The 21,346-nt window shown below is 44.3% G+C and overlaps 1 protein-coding gene across 1 annotated transcript in view; it reads left to right on the top strand.

Annotated features, from left to right (window-relative positions):
• RXFP2 (relaxin family peptide receptor 2) overlaps window positions 1-21,346 on the top strand; it is a 51,902-nt gene that overhangs the window by 19,896 nt on the left and 10,660 nt on the right. The window contains exons 5-14 of the mRNA XM_015590105.1: window positions 307-412; window positions 1,210-1,281; window positions 8,915-8,986; window positions 9,556-9,627; window positions 11,059-11,130; window positions 12,176-12,247; window positions 13,839-13,910; window positions 15,396-15,467; window positions 19,616-19,687; window positions 19,795-19,866. Of these exons, the coding sequence (XP_015445591.1) occupies window positions 307-412; window positions 1,210-1,281; window positions 8,915-8,986; window positions 9,556-9,627; window positions 11,059-11,130; window positions 12,176-12,247; window positions 13,839-13,910; window positions 15,396-15,467; window positions 19,616-19,687; window positions 19,795-19,866 (754 nt within the window). The remainder of the gene's footprint in view (window positions 1-306; window positions 413-1,209; window positions 1,282-8,914; window positions 8,987-9,555; window positions 9,628-11,058; window positions 11,131-12,175; window positions 12,248-13,838; window positions 13,911-15,395; window positions 15,468-19,615; window positions 19,688-19,794; window positions 19,867-21,346) is intronic.

Here is a 21,346-nt window from a genome sequence, read left to right as displayed (position 1 = left end):
AAGGAGAACTCAATCTTGCTTCACTATTTGCTTTTGCTATTTAAATATTCCTGTGGTTTCTTTCTAACCACTTGTTAAACGCCTCTGAAATGACCACTGGAAGCCAGAACTGAGATGAACACCACATTAGTCTGTATTTGACTAGGAGAGAATTCTCATTTGCTTTCATTATGGGCCTGAATCGGTTCAATAGCAACATGTAAATGTTACACATTCAAAGAAAAGACAACAATGTCAGTTATTGGAGATAAAATCCTAATTAAAGTATTTTTTGCCTAGTGAAATCTTGCCCTTTCTGCCCCCTAGTTCTAAACCAGTATCCACAACGCTGTGACTGCAAAGAAACTGAATTGGAGTGTGTAAATGCTGGCTTACCGTCCGTGCCGACCGTTTCCAGCAATGTGACGTTACTGTGAGTAGACTTCAAATCTCGAGGATATTTGCCCTTCGAGTCACTAGAAAAGTATTTAACCTGTTCTAATCTCTCTTTGTTCTGGTTTATGTTTATGTCATTATTAAGAAATAATAGAAACTCCCTTTAAAACCACCAGCCATCGGAGAATTCTGCGTGCTTCTTAAACTTTGTTACATTAGCCGGGTTTTCCTTTAGTTCACAAATGCCTGTGGTCTGCAGTTCTGGTTTTCAATTATTTTCTGACTTATACATCGTTGCTAATACGCCAGTATTATATCATTAAAAATCTATATTTAAAAAAAAAAGAAGCACATTCACTTATTCTAGCTCCTTTTTAATAGCGGTATTTGAGCCTGCAAACATACAGGAGATCTGTGAAGAGACCCATAGTTACACAGTGTTTGTGCACTTTGCATAAGGTTTTGAGGGCCTCCGGAATTTGCTGTCACATCGTAATTCGGGCATTCATGAGCAAATTGGGATCTTTGTTGTTTTTTTGGTTTTGTTTGTTGTGTTTTGAGAAATTACCCAGAGAGTAAGAGACAGAGTGTGATCACCGTGGATGTTCCCGTCTATCGTAGTCACTGGCTACAGTGGTCCCACGTTTGCGAGCTGCTTTCGTTGTGCTTTGCGTTGTCACCTGAGAAATTCTTCAGTTACCACAGTCCCTTTTGGATGTGCATCAAGTGGCATGGAGGCTTATCAGAGATTCTTTTCCCAAGCACACAGCTTCTAGGGAAGACTTTGGTTGGTCATAAAATCCATAATAAAATCTGCTTTACGTGTTATTCTAGGTCTCTTAAGAAAAACAAAATTCACAGTCTTCCAGATAATGTTTTCATCAAATACACAGAACTTAAAAAAATGTAAGTAGCTATTAAGAGTGCTTTTACGGGAAAATTCTTGTGATGTCTTGTTTAAGATGCTTGCGATCTAAAGAGACAATGAAATATAAAGTCGATTAACTATCGTTAAACTTCTTTTTCTAAACATAATTAGCATTAGAGAATAAAGCATTGAAAAGTATATTATTTTTCCATTTTGTAATATAAAGCGAACCAATTTTAATTAAACTTTTTTCAGAGTTAGATTGGAGTTGAGATGAAGCATATCGATAAGAAAACACATAGTTCTGTGCTTTTACTCCAGGTCATTTGGGAAATGACGCGGCAGATCCAGAGGCACTAGGTACACCTTTTGACTTGTAGGGAGAGTGTCAGCACAAAAACACTGACAAGAAAGAGTGGGGTCATTTAAAACACGTGATGGTGGGATATGGACTGTCTCCCAGGAGGACAGCAGCAAACACCTTCTTAGTGAAAGCAGTGATATTAGCATTTGTGAGGAAAGAAAATGTTCATAAACAGGGCACAGTGAGCAGTGAGAAATGGTCGTCAGTGAGAAGCAAAGTGCCGAGATGCTTCCAGCATCGTCCAAGAAAGAAACCCGGAGTCCGGGACATAGGATCCCTCGAAACCATCTCTGCGGGGGGACGGGAATGGACTGTCTATCTCCGCCATAACTTGCACGAACTATCTTTTGCCACCGTCTGTATCAAGATGGAAACTCTCTTTGCTTTGATTCCCACTCGCCAAGCAACTGTGAGAGGACGACGATAACTTCTCAAATCATTCGTATTAAAGTTTTTGGAAAGTTACCGTGGATAGGGAATAAGGACACTCCAATCGGTGGCCTGAGATACCTCCTACTTAGTCAAAGAAATTAAGAGTAGCAACCTCTTAAGGGGTCAGTGACCGGGTGTCAGTCCCTCTGAGCTCGGTCACCCCAAGACAGTGGAGAGAGGCACTTGCCAGGATGCTCTTTAGCCTAGATTTAAAAGTTAGCAAGGTCATGTCGATGGGCCCCTTGGTGGGACTGTCACCTTATTGTGCGGTCCTTCAGCATTCAGCATGGAGGAGAAAGTGTGTCTGGAACTGTGAAATAGGTTAAAATCCAGGAATGAAAATAATCGAATCTTTTGCCAATACTGGACAAATGCACTTGGTTTGGAATGCATCGACAGTCCTGTGTTGTTTGCGAATTTGGGTACAGACTCCCTTGTTCCAGAAAGAAAGTCACTGAAGGGAGATAGAGCCTGTGTGAACGCAGGTGACCCTGAGGGGGTTGATTATAGCCTCTGTAAATCCCGTCTGCTGTCGGAAGCTTCACGTCATCCTGGAGCGTGTGGTCATGTTGTCATGGTTACGGGGGGAGCAGCTATGCGTTGGCTTTTGGTTTCCAGGCTCCTTTAGAGAGGAAACCCTACCTGTACTACTTCCAGTTTTACTGGAAATTCTTAGAATCACAACTCGTTGATTCTATGGATCAATATTGTCCTTGCACTTCCTGAATAACGCTCAAGGGAGGACAAATAAAACAAAAACAACACTAGCAGAAAGGAACAAAAAAGATTCATGTTTTAGAGGAGCTGCTTAACTTCCATTATCTAGAGTCAGAGGAGACTTACGAATTTCTAATTAAATCCTCTTATTGTTCATAAGGGAACGAAAGTCTGCGACGTTAAATGATTTACCCCGTATCCACAACTAATTAGTGGAAAAGCCAGGATCAGAGCCCGTATCTTCTGATGCCCAAGGTTGTGTTTCTTTTACAATAACCAGACACCAGAGATAGAAAGAAATGGTTCTAGCATCTAATAGAATCTTCTACCAATACATCCCGTCCTGCCCCATGAGGAATTGCCTTCTGTAGCTTTTGTCCCCTACTTTGAAGGAAGCCGACTTCTGGGGAGGCAGAGGGATCACAGAGGATCAAGCAAAGAGAACTGAAATCAGACTCTGGCCACATCCTTTCTTGGACCACTGATCCATAGCTTTATTCTATGTCGATATTTATCTCTTGTGGCTTCCGCTAGCCCACTGAGAGACAGAATAAGGAAGCACTAATTTTGACAATTCGGTCCCCAATCTTTTCTAGTGAGAAAAGTAGGAATTAACCTCATTGCCCAGATCAGCTGGAAACTTCTCTAAGTAAATATTTAACTCTACTTCGTCTAAGAAAACTTAGGTACAGTACATCACGGCCTGACTTCACCCGGCAGGGGTTCTCCCGATGCGAGCTGCTATTTGATGCTTTCTAGGCAATTTGATTCCCCCAGAGATGCGGAGAAAAGAGATTATAAGACTCCCATCAGCAAACATTCACCAAGTGTCTATCATATGCAAGGGACAGACAGCACAGGGATGAAACACAGTTCCTTATATCTATATGTCACTTTTTAAAATTTACACAGCATTCCAACGTTTGGCATTCTCATCTGGACTTCGGTCCTCGGAGTCCGAGACTGGGAAGTAGGGCAGACATCATTCGATCCCTTTCAGGAATGAGGAAACCCACCCTTGGAGGAGAGAGCTCGTTTGTGCAGTCAGCCAGATGACAAGTGTTAGAGCTTGGCCTCGAAGCCAGACCCGTGTCTATGGTTTTTGGAAGTTCACCCACATGCTCCAGTCTCAGAGCATTGCAACCAGCAAGGCAGACGCCCGTAACCAAACTGTGATGTGGAAACAGCTCAAGGTCTTTACCGGCACCACTCAGACACCCTGGAGCAGCTCGGAAGCTCAGCAGTCCTTCCTTAATCTCCTCTCCTCCCAACTCCTCTCCTCATTCCTCAGCCCCTCTGGCTGCTTTCTCCCAAACTTCCAAAAAAAATCTCCCCCAGCCTCTGCCAAGCCCTTGTCCCTCCTGTCCTTCTATGCTACCCTCTTCTTCCCAATTCTGCATTACAATAGCCCAAATGACCAAAGTATAAAACCCAAACCATCCCCAGGAAAAGGTGTCGGGGGAAAGAAGAAACTAGATGGGCGACCCAGAGCTCTGGGCAGCAGACAGCAGGAGGGTAAAAGCTGGCAAAACCCCCATGTTCCTGCATTTTTCCAAAAAATACTTACTGACACCTAGGAGGTGCCAGGCACTGAGGCTACGGCAGGAAACAACACGTATGACAAGCCCTCCCTTCACGGAGCTTAGCTTCCAATGGAGGGAGATGGACAACAAAATTTTTAAAATACATAGTATACTAGAGAGCGATGAGGGCTGCAGAGAAAAATAAACCACGAAGGGAACTAAAGGGCACTGAGGCAGAGGAACGTCACACAATATGCTAATGAGTGTGCCCTACCACATGACTCTGCTGCTGCCCAAGGCTTCTCAAAGGCCCCCCCTCGTTCTGAGATGCACCCCAATCAGTCGTCTGCATACCTCCTCAGGTATTTAAAACTGGCCATCACGCTGCAGCCCCCTACAAGTCTCTTCTCCAAGCAGCCTCCAATCCGTAAATTCTTCCCTAAAGGATCCGTTTTCAAATCTGTTCATCATCTGGCCACCCAACTCTGCCTTATGGGTACTATCTAGAATAAACATAATACGATCGCCGTGACATGGCCAGGGTGAAACAGGGAGAAACCAGGGACCTTTCTTTCTAAACCCCACGTGCCCTAGGCTTACGTTTGCTCTTTTGGGGGCTACTTCGTACCCTTAACTGCTAGGGGGCATTCCTCAAAGTTCCTAAGCCTGAGCCGTATGTGTCACCGCTAAGTGGCGGCTTCTCCATCCTGCACTTGTGCACTTGGCATTTGAGAGCTACTTGTCCTTATTGTGTCCTTAAATGTGTCCCTATTCGGTTTCATCTTGTCGGATCCAGCTTTTCTTATCAGACTGAAGATCTCTGTTGGATCATCCAACATAATCACTATTCCTCCCAACAGTCTGTCACCTGAAAATAAGGTGAACCACCTTTACCCACGTCGTGGAGTGAGTCACAGAAGAGAATAGTACGACCGTCTCCCCAGACCCCTTTACCATCATTCTCCAGATAATGTGCATCTTTCTTTATATTGTCCATAAAAACATCCTCAGTCCACTCCATCAATGCCTGGTTGACATAGAAGCAACGTCAGCCGCACGTTTTTGTCTGATCAGTCTCTCAAATAAGAGCATCAGCTTGGGCCGACTGCCCCATTTCTTGCGACTCCCAGGATCCCTTTCTCCCTGCGGTGCTGACGAGGCATCACGGTAGCCTGCTTTACCTTCTCGCCCAGAACCAAGGCTGAGCCTATCTGCTTGAGCCTGTGAAACCTACTTCTTTCCTTTTTGAGAAATCAAAACTGCATTTGCCATCTTTAATTTTCCAGCTGCTCTTCCTATGTCCAGATTCCTCAGTAACGGGTCATGACTCGGTCTTCTCATTTCCGCGTTTCTCAGTTTCTAGGAGAAATCTTCCAAAACAGAGGGCTTTGACTCATTTTGAGTGACATGTTCTAGCATCTTGGGCATCCGCGCCCCTGCCCTGTATCAGTTCTATTCACTTCGGTCCTGAGGTCATCTCCTTGAACTGAGAAGACAGGAACCACGTAGGAGTTGAGAATTTCTATTTTCACATTATTTCAAAATATTATAAAACAGGTCCCATCGAGCAGGTCTGTACTTTTTCTTAACATTTTCTTGTTTCTGAAATGTAACTAGAAACACATTTCTATTGCCCAGTTTTCTTCACTGAATTCTGATCAAGACTTGGGTTTTTCTCTCAACCTTGATTTCATTTTCGTGAACCCCTCATTCGTTCTTATATTTTGAAGATCCCCTTACTGACTACCATACCTTTCTTCTGAGTTGGACGGTTCTTCTGGTTCTCTTGTGTACTAGGTGCCACCCACCCGCACTCACAGTCGCATATGTTGACACACACACGAGGACCGAGCAGCACTGGTTGAAGGAATGATGTGTAGGACTAATACGCAGGACTAAAGAGAACGTGGGCTGTATCTTCAGCAGGGAGAGCAAAGCAACAGAAACAGGAGCTCTCGAGGGGATGGAGGACAGCGTGACCAGGACAGTTTGCCAAAAGGAAAAAGGCGCCTGTGGGAAATGGTGGACATGTGCCGGAGAGGTCACGGAATCGTGACTGCAGGGCCTTCGCATGCCGGGCTAAAGAATCAGGCTTTATTCTGTTTGACTGGGGAGGAGGCATGGCTTCATATGTGTTTCAGATCGTTTCGAGCTAATAAAGTACATATGCATTCTTAATTTCTATTGAGATACATCCGAGAGATACCAAATTTAACGTTAAGTGAGTCTCTGGTCTGAAGTGCTCTGTATATCACCGTGGAGTTGAGGTCAGTTAGGCATCCGGAAAAATAAATTCCTAAATCAAAATAAAGTTTTAAGTGTCAGATGAATAAATGTTGCTCAACTTATCTGAATGATTTTGTATCGATTGGTTTATTCATTTGAAAAATCTTTTAAAATAGCAAGCCTCTCTAACTTTGGAGAAAACAATTTAGGGTGACCTTTAAGAGAAAGAAAATATAATTTATGAGATTGATTATACTACTTTCTCATGGCTACCATGGAAACTAACAGCAGTTCTCCTCCTCATTGTAACGTAAACCTTATATAAACGAGGAATTCCTGTTAAACGGGGTTTTTGATCATCCGGTCATCGGCAACAGAATGTGATTCAGGGAGTCGCCTGGCTCATGAATACGCAATGTTGCATTAAAAATAGCCTATAAATATTTATGACATTAAAGCATATATTTGCTTTAGTTTCAGGTACATAAATTCCTGGCGTTTCTGCTTAAAAAGTCCTGACAGCTGAAACGGCAGGAATTCATGAACCAGAAAGTTATTCTTAGAAAAGCCATTCAGTGTAAAGTATATTCAATGGACTCATGTCTCAGCTCTGAATAAAGAGAGGCTGCCACTTGCCAGATCGTCATGTTTCCAAATTTCCCCTCACATTCTCCAAGCTGCTCTTCTGCAAGGCAGAGAGCAAATACCAGAGGATCAAGTTAAAACTCAGCAGCCTGAGTCTAAGACAAGGGACCTGGGACCCTAGTTCTCCTGGGGTGCCAGCAAGCTGACCAAATAGACCAGAGGCTCTTGACTGTTTAAGGAGTTGGAGTCTTAACTCTTGGCAGTGAAGGCAAATAGGCTGTACATATCAGGCGAGTCAGGCAGCTCAAAAGCACAAGGTCAAATCCACAACTCATGACCGCTCCCGTCTGTCCAAGACTGACAGCACATAGGTGAAATGTGCATTATGCTCTTGAGTTAGTTATCTTGAAGAAAATGTAAGTAGTGCTAGATAGGTAGTAAACTTTATATGTAAGACAGACTTCGATATGCCCGCTGCTTTTCTAGTTTTGTTTGCCGTTCTAACAAAATGCATCACATTAACTTGCATTCCATCGCTCCAAGGCTCTGAGAATACTAAAACAGATGTTGATGTGTACGAGTTCATTCTATTCACAGCAGAATCCACGCGGGACGTGAAGGGTCTTTTCACAGATGTGGCGCAGGGGACGGGGGTTGGAATGGCACCAGGTCTCGCTGGGTCGCACGTCCACTTTGTAGGATTCGAACTGATGCTCTGTGCATCACCGCGAACGTAATGCATGTGCTCTGTAGTACCAACCTTTTCCACCTGGTGGCACACAGAGAAAATGACATTTGTTCAACAATTGGGGTAAAAGACGAGTTTGCTGATAAGCGGAAGCGGATCTCGGCTTCGCACAGGCGCCTAGAGGGCCGAGGGCGTCAATACCCTGGCACACCTGTAACGCATTCATGCCTCAAAGGCTGGGCAGCTTTGCCAGGGAGTAATCGTGGTAAAACCAAACTCAGAGTACAGCCAGGTGCCCACCAAGCACGTGTTCACCAACAGTTTTGCAGAGACTTGTCATAACCATTAAGAGTGTTGTACAATATTTTAGGAACCAAATCAAATCCAACTAAGAGACAGAGAAGTCATTTAAAAGACTATGGAGTCGTAGTTACTATTTTTAGCGTGGATATTTCCTGTCCCTAATGGCCTTTGAAAAGGTGAACTCAGGGCCAACCTCCCAGTACATAATGAGCACAGGAAATGGAAATGATTGCTTATCTACCTCCCCCGTTCCCCCCGCCCGCCCCCCGACGGTGCTCTTCCTAAATTGCCTGGGAGGTTAAATCATGACCCGGGCGCCACATTGGTGAATGAGCCCCAGTCCCAGCACTGAGGACACCGGTGACCTCGAGCACCTCACCAACTGGCTTTTTGCTTCTCACTCGGCATCTCAGCATCGAAAAGAATACGACTCATCCCTGGCTTCTTTCACGGGCATGGAATGAAGAGGGACGAGGAGTTGGGGTGACCCTCGGTGCTGAGAGGTGGGCCAGCCTCTCACGGAGAGCGCTCCCGGGGCCAGAGCAGGAAGGCTGCTGTGCTTCCGGTTCCCAGAGACGGACTGGTCCCCTCTTCACGCATGTCACACCAGAGTTCAGGGGCGCGAGTCAGAGATGCCCGAATCTCACTGCACAGGTGCTACAGGGACAGCTATCTGTGCTTTGTGATGCCTTCACCTCCCAGTACGGGAGTGTCGGAACTCCATAAGCCAGATGCACAAAAAGTCTTTACGTAAAGAAACTGGGGCGCACGTTCAACACCCGGATGAAACATGCAGACGTAATCACGTGACTCTTCTGTCTTATTCCTGCCAGATTTCTTCAGCATAATTGTATCAGACACATATCCAGGAAAGCATTTTGGGGATTACATAATCTTCAAATATTGTGAGTAACTTCTTTACAATTATATTCGGAGTACAATTTTAAGTAAAGATCAAAAGGGTAGAATGGTACCTTTTTGACTTGGTTGTAGAGAAATGGGAAGACTAGGTAATCGCCAAGTACTTAGATTCATTACTTCGCTGAAAGAACTAGTAAAAGATTTCTAGCTTCGCCAGGAGACAGATAGAAAGGCTCTCCTTAACTCTGTCTTCTTAAGTGTGGGTCATTTCCACCCTATTTTAGCATTTTTTTTCTAACCTGTGCTAACTTACCTCCATACTTTCTCAAAATACTAATCTACTAAGGGTGTGAAAAAGGCCAAAAACAAATATCATCCCCCATATTTCTTCTACTCTATACTCTAACATAATATCATATCCCAACATATTATTTGGGGCCACTTTCCTGACCCTGGCCCTAGGCTCGTGGTGCTCCGTGGGTCCCCCTCTGTAGAATGCTTTCAGGAACGGACACCCACACTTCACGGCCATCGCAGTGGCTCATATTCTAATGCCATGTGGCTGAAATGGAGTCTCGAGCTTGCCTAATTCACTCATTCATGCTGTTTGCAGATATCTGAATCACAACTGCATTACGGCCCTCAGACCTGGAGTATTCAAAGACCTCCATCAGCTAACTTGGCTGTGAGTATTCTGGCTTTTCCTTGACCTCCGTCTTAATGATACGCAGCAATGTCCACAGTTTCCATCTACATATGTATCTTGTTTACCATACTTATTTTTCTGGTCGTCACGTAATCTGGAGCACTTTGCCCAAGCAATTCAGATAATGGCATACCAAGTGGTGGCTGTGGGAAGAGAAACCGGTGCCATGCCCTCTCAGGTGGCCTTCTCAGCCCGGCGCCAGGCTTGCCAAGCCAGCTAGCCAACCAGTGTTTGCCTGTGGCCGGGTTTCTCACCTCAGCTCTCCTGGTGTTTGGCCCCGATAACTCTGACTGGGGGAGGGGAGTATGTCCTGTGCATTTTGTTTAGCAGCATGTGTGGCCTCTATCCCATGAGGTGCTCGTAGCAGTTGCCCCCAGAGTTGTGACCACCAAAAATATCTCCAGACACTCTCAAGTGTCCCCTGGGGGGAACTGCCCTCTGTGGAAAACCATTAACCTAGAAAGTAAGCGAGTTAAAAGCTGCGTGACTTTGAGAGTGTTCATAGAGAAGCCTGAACACATGGTGGCTCTTGGTGACTCCCCGCTCTCCAGGCAGGGCCAGAAGCTCCACCCAAGGGGCGTCGTGGCAGGTGCCTGAACGAAGGGCAGTTGGACGCTCTCTGGGCTGCTGGCCCCGTTGCTGTGGGCGGCCGGGTCTGGTGGAACCGCACGGGCCCTCGGCCGCTCACCAAGGGCCCCAGGCGCACCGCGGCGGGCGGCTTTCCCCCTCTGCCACCTACGGTCCTGGTCCTTCTTAAGAGCCATGTTGCGAGGGTCTACTCTCATAACAGATGTAGTGTCACCTTCAAGGCGCCGGCACACAACAGGTGCTCAGTGTCACTCCCTCCTCCAGACCCTTCCCTCAGGGCCCTCTGGGAGCCAGAGGAAATGGTACCCGGCTTCAAATGCAACAGGAGAGAAGGCATAGTCCCCTCAGTCCAATTTTTTTTTCTGGGAAATACCGTGTATACTGAAGAACAGTGATTTGACTATATAAATATTTTCGCTGTTCCCTCCAAAGCTGCGATGGGTCTGTAAAATACGTCATGTAAACACTGACACCACAGAATCATTCGTGATTCGCTCAGAATCTTCTCTCATTCGCTCTTCACTCAGCCGAGCACTAGGTCAAAGCGCTTACGGATTCCACGTTCGGCCCATAAATAAATAAGAGCAGCTCATGCAGGACCCAAGTGTCCAGAGGTGAAGGGTAAAACCCGGGTCTGTCTGCAGTCCAGGGCCCGTCCGGGGGGAACTGCGCGTGCATGGCTGAGTTTGGAGTCATGGGGAGAAGGCAAGGTCCTCGGAGGGCAGGGAGGAGGGGAACAGGTGCCGGGGGCAGACAGGGCCCTCCTGGTCTTAGTTCACAAAGGTGTCTCACGGTGAAATTGTTTGTGATCTGTTTTGTCAGGATTCTAGATGACAACCCAATAACCAGAATTTCACAGCAGTTATTTACTGGATTACATTCTTTGTTTTTCCTGTAAGTAGTTACCTACCTCCCAGTACATCCGTCTGCGTCGCAATGACATCTAACACCGGTTTACCAACAACGCTTTAGAAAAGTCAAGCCCACTGCGATTTTTGTTAGTCTAAACCGCTCCTGTATTTCCAGTCACTATTACTGCTGTTACTTCCTCGCCAGGGTTCACAGTATATCTGGAGCCTACCCATTGATTTCTCTTGGATGTCCTTTTGTTTTCTTTATTCCTAAGGCATATTTTTATTTGCAGTGGTTGACCAAAGATTGTGTTCATTTTTATCTCCTAACTACATTTAAATCCAATAGAATCTCCCAGGAGTTCAGCCTCAAACTACACTTTAAACAGAGGAAAATGTGCCTTTGCCCAGCGAGGGTCACTGGCCATTCCAAAACTGTTGTCCTACAACAGAGCCATTCTCACGATTACGTTGTCACTGTTTATTAATAGGCTGGAGTGATTGATCAGCAGGGGACTATTATGTGCCTTTGCAGCTGATCACAAAGCACCATTATTTTTCCATTTGTCAAAAGGGATCACAATGTCATAAATTAATTGTGCAGCTCAATGTGCTCATGAGTTGTTTTCTTTCTCCCAAATGGCCCCTATATCACTTCTTAGATCTAATGCTATTTCTGGCACGGCCTTTTTAATATTATAAATGATTAATGTGTCCCTTAAGGAGAAACTTTGGATGTATGATGCTGGGAAGGATTGAAAATTTGAAATTCATGAGAAAAATGATCATGAACTTCAAATGATCACCTTCTGTGAATTTTTGTTTCAGCTCGTAAAATTAAACTGTATAATGTGTATTCCTAGGTTACTGGTCTGCCTGATGCATTTGTAGTTTCCTTTGACATCAGCTCCCTTATCCGAGCCACACGTATATCTAGACACCAGTTTTGAAGAGAAAGTTATGTTTATATTCTTCATCCTAATATGTCGATTTTAGCATGCAAGATTCCACATTGTAGAAATAGTAAAAACACTGCTTCTAAAGTGGCACGTCATTTTGTTTCTAATTAATGCCTTCTTTGTGTAAAGGTCTATGGTTAATAACTACTTAGAAGCCCTCCCCAAGCAGATGTGTGCCGGAATGCCTCAACTCAACTGGCTGTGAGTATGCACGTTGGAGCTCGTTTGTTATTTGCATAGATTACGGAAACTAACCATGAAGCTAATTCACGGTTATATAAAAAGCCCATCTACGCTTTTTTTTCCCCCAAAACTAAAATCCAATCATGTAACTTCCTGGTTTAAAAATCTCTTGAGAGTTCCCACAGGTGTGACGGTAAAGTTCAAACTTCCCCCGTGAGCCCCCCAAGACTCGGTCCCTGTCCCCTCCCCCGGCCCGTCCCTTCGCATGCCTTCCTTCCAGATGCACCAAACCAAGGCCCCTGCGGTCAGCTCCCGGAGCGCATATTGTTCCTTCAGCTCGAAAAGCCTTGTTCCTTTATTCCTTTGGTTAACTCCACTGCCTTCCCAAGCTCACTTAAACATCGCCTCCAGGAAGCCGCCCCTGACATGCCAACCGATTTCAGTGGCTGCCTCTGGTTCCCCTTATAGCATGAACAGACTCCCACTTTCTACCCTCACTGTACTACCATCATGGAACCACTGGTTTGCCTGTGTGTCCCCTACATCTTAAAAATTCCATGAGGGCAGAAACCTGCCTCATGACTTCATACTCCAGCATTAGCATGGTAATCCGCACATAATGGGCACTCAACAAACCCTCCTTAAATGAAAGCGCTAACCTATCTCCATTCCTTGTTAGCTTTTAATCAATACTTGTTTACACATTCATTTAAATCCCTTCATGGCTTCACTACTGCTACCCGCCATTCTCTGTCATGTTCATTTTCATGGTCCCCTGAGACAGGCAGTGTGGTCGCAGGAAGCGATGCCCTGCCCTGTAAGAGTCCCCAGAACTTTTCTCATGTCAAATCAGGGGACTCGATTCCCACAAGACGATACAATTTAGCACTTCAGCTATTGTTCCTCTCGGAACCAGCCTCAGAATTACTAGTGACGGCACTACTGGGTGGCCTTGTGTATACTTACTTTTATTTTTCATATTTATTTATATACCTGTTATCGAAGACTTTTAAGGCACAGAGGGCTCGCTGAGGCAGAAAGAACGGTGGATCTCCCTCGCTCAGGTCGAGAAGCAAATCCCGACCCTGGCATTCAGGATTTGGAAGATAACTTTGGCCTGAGTCCTTCCTTCAGCAAATTACAGACTAAAACACATACTACATGCTGGCAGAATGTGAGCCGTAGCGATCTGTCATGCCATGGTCAAGTGTCTAGGCTGTAGAGTTAGACGGACCCGGGTTAGAAGGTCGATTCTAGCACTCACTGGCTGTGTATCCCCTGATTTGACAAAACGTAGCAGGAGCGCCGTGTTATGCACTCAGAGTAGTACCCGACGGCGTAAAAACCCGATAAGTGACAGTTACTGCTATTACAGTGGCAACACGATGGTAACTAACAGCATGGCATCCAGCACACACAGACGCTCACGAAGTGTTGGGCTGCCGTTTCCCTCAATTTTATTAAGTTCCGACGTCAATTAAAAGGTGAAAAGAAGCATCGAAATTGGAAGGAAGTAAAAATGAAACTCAGAACTCTATCAAGAAAAAGTACTTCTAGACACACGATTTGTGCCAAAACGTTAAAAATCTTTTCCCTCCATGCCTTGTAGGGATTTGGAAGGCAACGGGATAAAGTATGTCACGAATTCCACCTTCCTGTCGTGCGATGCACTCACCGTGCTGTAAGTACTCAGTGGACTTTGGTAAACAAGGGGCCACCTGATAGGTTTGGAAATCACAAGGAAACATTGACAAGGAATTTTAAAGTAGTGTCTTATTTACAGCCTTGGTGTGAGACTGCACTACTAAGAAATGCACACGTGGATTTACTGATTTTGACGCTGGGGCCAAGCCTTACCTTTAGCTGCCAGCGTTTAGGTCTCCAGCTGCTCTCCTTGTTCCCGAAAACAGTCACCATCTCTGTGCGTCCTCTCAGCTGAACTGGTACCTAAACCCACGATCAAGGAAATGAGATAATGTGTGTGAAAGTGGTTAGCTATACAACGATTGTTACTGCCAACGACACTTCTCACTTGATGTCCCTCTCTCTCTCTCTCTCTCTCAAAAAAAAAAAAATAAATAAATAAATAGATGAAAATTTTCTCCTAAAGGGAAAAACATCTAATGTGTTCTGATTGGCCAAAGATTCTGACCGGTGATTCTGATTGCCGAGTATGCCTTTGACGGCGGCAGGAAGGCAGACGGATTGGTTAATTGGCACGTTTGCACTGGTAAACTTAAAAACACGAGCATTCTGCTTTTGCTTTAATCATAGTTTACCATACAGAGTACACACCTAGTAATGGCAGTCGGTTGGTTGGCTGGATGGCTGGAAAAGAAGAATCAGAGTCTATCCATTTGTAGTGGTGAAATCAATTTTCTCCATTAAACTAAGAGCCAAGGCTGTCGCTGGGTCGCACGGTTGTCCGGTTGTCTGTCGGACAGTAGATGTGCATGTTTGATGAGAGGAGAGGCTATTCCACTCAGGAGATGCGAAGGGTTTCTTCCTTTTGTCATGGGTAACAGGGGAGGGCGCTGGTAAAGTAAATGAGTTACACAGATGCCTTCTATTTCGCAGCTCCGCATAGCTTTTGAATCACTTTCACACCCATTATGTCATCTGGCACCTCTGGGAGGCAGTTGGTGGCTGGCCCCCCGCCTTTCTGCCACTTCTGTTGGAGAATTCCGTTTCTAGACAGAGGGATTTGTAAAGCCACTGTGACCCACCAGATTTAAAATTTGTTTGTGGCCCCAGGAACCGCTACGGGGTTGGTTCAGCTTTGCTCTTTCTGCCCCTCTCCTAAGAAACGTGCCTTCCACAAGGTTCCTCTCTAAGGTTTCTTGAGAATTTTTAACAGGGTCCGAATGGGTTGTTACTTGTGTGTCTTTAGCGAAGAAACACTCGCTAAAATAATGAGAATCCAGACAAAGTGTAGCTTGATAGACCACACTCAAGCACCTCAAATTACTTACGGCAGCGTTTCCTGGAGAGACCCTGTGGATGTCCTCAGTGACAAACGCCTGCCTTAATTCCCACGCCAGTACCCACCCCGCTCTGAGACTTCACAGGAGGCTTAGCAAACTCCGCTGGATCAGTGGCCTCTCCAGAGAACTGGTTATTGCAGCAGACCCAAACCAACAGTGCTGACTCTCACCATGTCTTACAGGTTTCTGCCTAGAAATCAAATTGATTTTGTTCCAGAGAAGACATTTTCTTCATTAAAAAATTTAGGAGAACTGTAAGTAGCATTGTCTACTAGGAAAATATGATTGCTTCTTCCACGATGATAAATTGAAATGACTAGTGAGACTGCTTTTCCACTAGCAGCAATCAAAATCCTGTAGACTACTGGATATTTGAAATCCATTAAGAAAACCAACATTACCCTAGAGTCAAAAGCCATCTAAAACCAGACGGTGAGCTCGATGTGGTTGTAGCCTACTCTAATTTCCCCGTGATCTCCTTCGGGTGATTTCATGTGTATGTGTGTTTGGGAATAAATGAGTTTTCCTAGCTCCTTAAACTGAGAGGTCTTTTCCTCTAATGGCTAAAGTTAATTCTCAATAGATGCTTACTGATTGAATAACTGACTGCGATATTATTAATTAATTATAACTGAACACGGGAACGAAGATGCTCGTTATCCCTTGAGAAATTATGACTTCTAGAGCAGATAAAGCAAATACTGAAGTCTAGAATGAGGCTTAGGCTCACTGAAAAATATTCAGAGAGCTCATGGAACTTTTTCTGTTCAAACATATGTTTTGTAGATCTAAGCCTTTTACAAGCATCTGTCTTGCTGTTACTTCAAGGCTACCCACATAATTATGTGTCATCGCAAGTTAAAATTAATTATTTCATATTACAATAGTGCCGATTAGTATAAGAAACTCCCCGTCCTGATCTGAGGCCTAAAATGGAAATTAATTTCTTAACCTCTCCCCCATTCTTTATACCTGCTTTCGAAACCCAGAAAAGACTGGGGAAAATAACTCAATGAGAGTAATTGGAAAAAGAATTCGTAAGTAACTAAGATACTTTAATCTAATTAATGAATTGCATAAACCAAATCCACAAATATTTATTAAGTGCCTAGTGTGTGCAGGCACTGCATTAGAATGAAATACATTACAAAAAAAAAAACATGGCAAAAAAATTAAGGGCGGCTCACTCAAGAGAGCTCCCTCATTTGTCACGGAGGCCTTCTTGATCAGACCTCGGGGATGCGTTTGGGTTTCGGGGTGAAGAGGGCGGGCGGATGGGTTTTAGATACAAATTTCAGGAAATGGTGGTATGGAGTCCACATTCTGAAAAACTTCCTACTCCTCCTCTTATCCTACCCTCGGGCAGACCCACCCCCCACCAAAACAAAGAGCCCAATTAAGAGACACTAGCTCACTTCGTAGGACCGCAGATAACCCGGTCCAAGGCACACAGCATTGGTGCGATAAAAGAGACTCACGCTTCCACACGGTTAACTCGGACAGGCCTTTCTGGTCCTTGAGTTCACAAAAGTGTTGGGCGATGCCACTGTGCCTTCGTGACAGCAGACCTCTCCTGGAGATAGATAAGTGCACTTACGTGAGGCCACTAAAGTCCTTTCCCCCCAAAGACCAGCCTTTATTTTTCAGTGCGACACTGTGCAGGACGATTTCTAGGTGTATGAGATCGCCGTCACCTTGCTTGGTGGTCACGCTCTGGCCCGGGCACACCCGTGGCTGTCGTTCCGCACCACGACCCAGGCATGCTCCTTCCATCTGGAGCACCAGGTGGCAGGACCTCTACACTTAGATGTCACGATGGCCCCTGGAGAGCAATCTGTTAAAACTAAACCTACAGACGACCCTTACCCCACTGCCAGCTTCTGGCCCTAGACTCGCCATCTTAGCGGCGTCGGCGCCCTTCCCGGCAGGCTGGCTCAGACTGCTCCCTTCCCCTCTAACTCTCTTGATGCTTCGCGTCTTGTCGTATGTAAGCCCTGCCAGTGCCTCCCTGAAGCCCTCATTGGCTTGCCCGGGGCCAGAGCCTCTAGCCAGGCCACTCCTCCGACTCTGGCTTCTCAGATGGCCTTTCGTGCTTCTGGTGGAATTGTCATCCCGTGGCCCTGAGCATGTCACGCCTCTGTCCTGGTTAACAGTCTCCCTCCTTGTCGCATGCTGCTTAGCGCAGTCCCTGGCACATTCTCAAATGCCTACGTTCAGAAGAATCACAGCTGTGGCTTTAAATGCGTGTTGGCAGGCGCCCACCTGCCCTCCCTGAGCTTCTGACGTGATAACTCCGGGCCCGAATTTTTAGGAATGCGCTCTTTTTATCGGCCTCCTCCTTGCTTCTGTGCCCGGACTGACCCTGGGAAACGCTGGCTGGAAGGTGTCCGCGGCCCTCCCACTGCCCCCACGCGCTCTTTCGGGCTCCCGTCCTCTCCGCCTCCCCATCCCTTCTGTCCTCCACCTGCGCTGACCACTCTCCACCTGCTAAAGGTGTCACTGACTTCCAAGCGTCTGTTGCTCTGACCCTGCTCGACCCTCAGCTGAAAGGCTGCTCGCTCACCTTTTGTTCCGTGGCCTTCATCGAGCTTTGTTCAGACGTGCCCGAATGTCCCAGGCCAAGTTCAAGAACTCCTTCCTCTGTTTCTTTAAAAAAAATTTTTTTTTTTTAATTTTCCAATTAGAGTTGGCATTCTATATTATTTTATACTCATTTCAGGGGTAGAGCATAGTGGATAGACATTTACATAACTCATGAAGTGATCTTGCCTTTAGTCTAGTCCCCACCTGGCACCACACGTAGTTGTTACAATATTGCTGACTATATTCCCTGTGCTGGTCTTACATTCCTGTGACTATTTTATAACTGCCAATTTATACTTCTAAATTCCTTCGTCTTTTCACCCAATCCCCCAACCGCCCTCCCATCTGGTAACCATCAATCAGTTTGTTCTCTGTGTCTACGAGTCTGTTTCTGTTTTGTTCGTTTGTTTATTTTGTGTTTTTAGATTCCACATATAAGTGAAATCATATGGTATTTGTCTTTCTCTGTCTGACTTACTTCACTCAACATAACACCCTCTAGGTCCATCCATGTTGCTGCAAATGGCAAGATTTCCATCTTTTTTATGGTCGAGTAATAGTCCATTGTATATATGGACTTCTTTATCTAATTGTCTATCCATGGCCACTTGGGTCTTGTTTTCTTATCCATTCGGCCTCCCTATGTCTTTTGATTGACACATCGAATCTATTTACATTTAAAGTAATTATTGATAGGTATGTAGTTATTGCCATTTTATTATTCATACTTTTGATCTTCTTCAAGAAGTCGCTTTAACATTTCTTGTTATACTGGTTTGGTGATGACAAACTCCTTTAACTTTTTCTTGTCTGGGAAGCTCTTTATCTGTCCTTCTATTCTAAATGACAGCCTTGCTGGGTAGAGTAATCTCAGTTGCAGGTCTTTGCTTTTCATCATTTTAAGTATTTTGTGCCAAGCCCTTCTGGCCTCTGTTTCTTCTCTGTACTTCTGTAATATTACTTGTTTCATTCTTTCCTTGTTCTGTGATTGAGCTGTTTACTTGAATTGTAAGCTTCTTTAGAGAAAGAACTGTCTTAATAATTTGTAACTCCCATACATCCATCAGCAGCTTCAAAGCATCAAAAATAGATTAGATCTTTTGTTCAACTCTTAGGCAATTTCACATCTGTTTTACTTTTAACATCTACTCTGACTCAGAAGGATATTTTGGACTCTTAAAGATTCCTGATTCCTTGTGATCCTAACAAATTGCTTTTCCTCATTCTGTAAAAACACTTCCCTACAATTCCGTCTGGATCGAACAGTCCTATTATATTTAATTCTAAATTCCCAATTCTTCTAAAAACATAGTACCATATAAAAATGTGTGAACTTACCCATTCAAGATGATCTGGGCAGATATTGCATATACAACAATACTAGCTTAGTTGGAATGCGAAATAAGTAGAAAGCATATGTTTTGACCTCAGAAAGCTTATAATACAGTTGGATAAACAAGATATAACATAAATGAAGCAAGAAGGATCACAGAAACAACGAACGGTAGTTATGTACACAGAGTACCTAGAACGGAGGAAATTAATTAAGTAGATATTGAAGCCAGGATGGAAATGTGCTGGAGAGGGTTTGAAAGGAAATTCCAGACAGGAACTGGATGAGCAAAATGTCACATGTCTCAAAGTGATGGAAAACATGTCTATTTGGCCAACTCACCCGGCCTGGTTGTGTAACAAATTATCAGGTTGGTTAAATTGAATCATATTTTCTGTTACATCAAATGGGATGATAATTGTGAAGAGTAATAACTGTGTCGTTTATTTCCGATGTAATGTTTTGGGTTTTCACTGTCACCAACAGGGACCTGTCTAGCAATATGATAACGGAGCTTCCAGCCCATACTTTTAAAGACCTGAAGCTTCTACAAAAACTGTAAGTTCTCCTTGCCGCTGTCATCAGCTTTAAACAGCCACGTCTTGAGCGTCCAAAATAATAACATCACGATGCTTCTTTTCTTCTTCCTTCGAATGGTACAAAAGGAATCTGTCGTCCAACCCTCTTTTGTATCTCCACAAGAACCAGTTCGAAAGTCTTAAACAACTTCAGTCTCTGTAAGTGAAATGTGACGGTGTGTCGATTATTATCTTAGCGGATGTACTTCACTTAGAAACACATCTAGTTTTAAATGGCCATTTTATGCACAGGAGGGCTTTTAATCTGAGCATACATCCTCAGACAGTCGTGACTGCCTCGGTTACCGTCACGTAGGTCCTAAATGACAACAAAGTCTCGTTTTTTTTTTTTTTAAATCATTTAACTATGTATAAAGGCCATTTCTGTGTTTGGAGCTACATAGAGCTCCTTCTTGAAAACCAGATTCATATGGAAAAATCTCATCTACGGTTTTCGCAAAGAATTAAATTTGCAATCGTTTTGTTACTAAACCATTGGTGAAGAACGAGTTATGTAAGAATTACCTGCTTTTTCCCTTCCCCCCCGTCCTATAGCAATCGACTTGCTCTCAGTCTGCAGAGCATGATTTTAAATTTTCGATCAGCACAGAAAAAAATAATCCCACAAAGATAACATTCGGACGATTAATTTTGTTTAGTATTTTAAAATTTCAAACACGTTAGCTTGCAAATGGTGCCAAGAAATCTGCCAGTTATCCTTTGAACTTCATTTCTTTCCCACGAATCGCCATTGTTAAATTTTCTTTGTTTTTACATGACAGCGTACTACATTACCCACTCTTAGTCCAAAGCTTTTCTTCATCAAATTCCAAAGACCGAGTCTTAATATCACTTTTTATCCTTGCTAAATAGTTTTCTATTGAAAAGGAATGCAACATTTAGATTCTCTCAGGAAGCCTTAGTGAGTAGCCACTGCTGAAAAGATTTGGTTGCCACTCTCAAGAAGCTGGACCATTAAAAAAAAAAAACAAAAAATATAAATAATACGTTGTTTTTAAATATAAGACTAGACCTTGGGAATGTGGGCAAAATAATCGTTCCCTTTACTCACCATATACCAAATTCTGAAAGGCAACATATCCAGTTACCATGTCATGCCTTTCTGCAAAGTCCAAGTAGTAGAGTTATATTTACTCTATCCTTCTCTTTCTTCTTTTCGTTACTATCGCATTAATTTTTTCTAAAGATTCATTTAAGCATTTTACATTTATTGGCCACCAACCTTTTTATAGCACTCACTGTCTTAGGCACTCAGGGTATAGTGGCTTCTGCTTTTTGGAAACTAGAGGCTATTAATCAAATAATCACACAATCCACGCCAAGCTGAAACTGTGATAAGTCCAGGCGAAAGCTAGAGAGCAAAAAAAAAGAAGAGAGGAGAATCCTTGAAGAAGGACACGGGAGGCCCACGCTGGTCCAGCAGCACAATCCCTCCTTTCAGCTTCGTACCAGACGGCCAGAGAGCAAGGTGCAGGCGCCTCCTCTGTGAAGGCCTCAGGAGGCAAAGGAAAACTCGGAAGTGTGTTGAGAGATTCTTACTCAGATTAGCCAAAGAGAAATGGGGTGAGAATCAGACACCTTTCAAAATAAACCCTCAAAGTAAAAGGCTTCTGTCTTT

Source organism: Pteropus alecto, unplaced genomic scaffold (assembly GCF_000325575.1).
Source record: "Pteropus alecto unplaced genomic scaffold, ASM32557v1 scaffold80, whole genome shotgun sequence".
Classification (NCBI taxonomy): Eukaryota; Metazoa; Chordata; class Mammalia; order Chiroptera; family Pteropodidae; genus Pteropus; species Pteropus alecto.
Note: the sequence above shows the minus strand (reverse complement) of the source record. Positions and strands in the feature narration are given on the sequence as shown.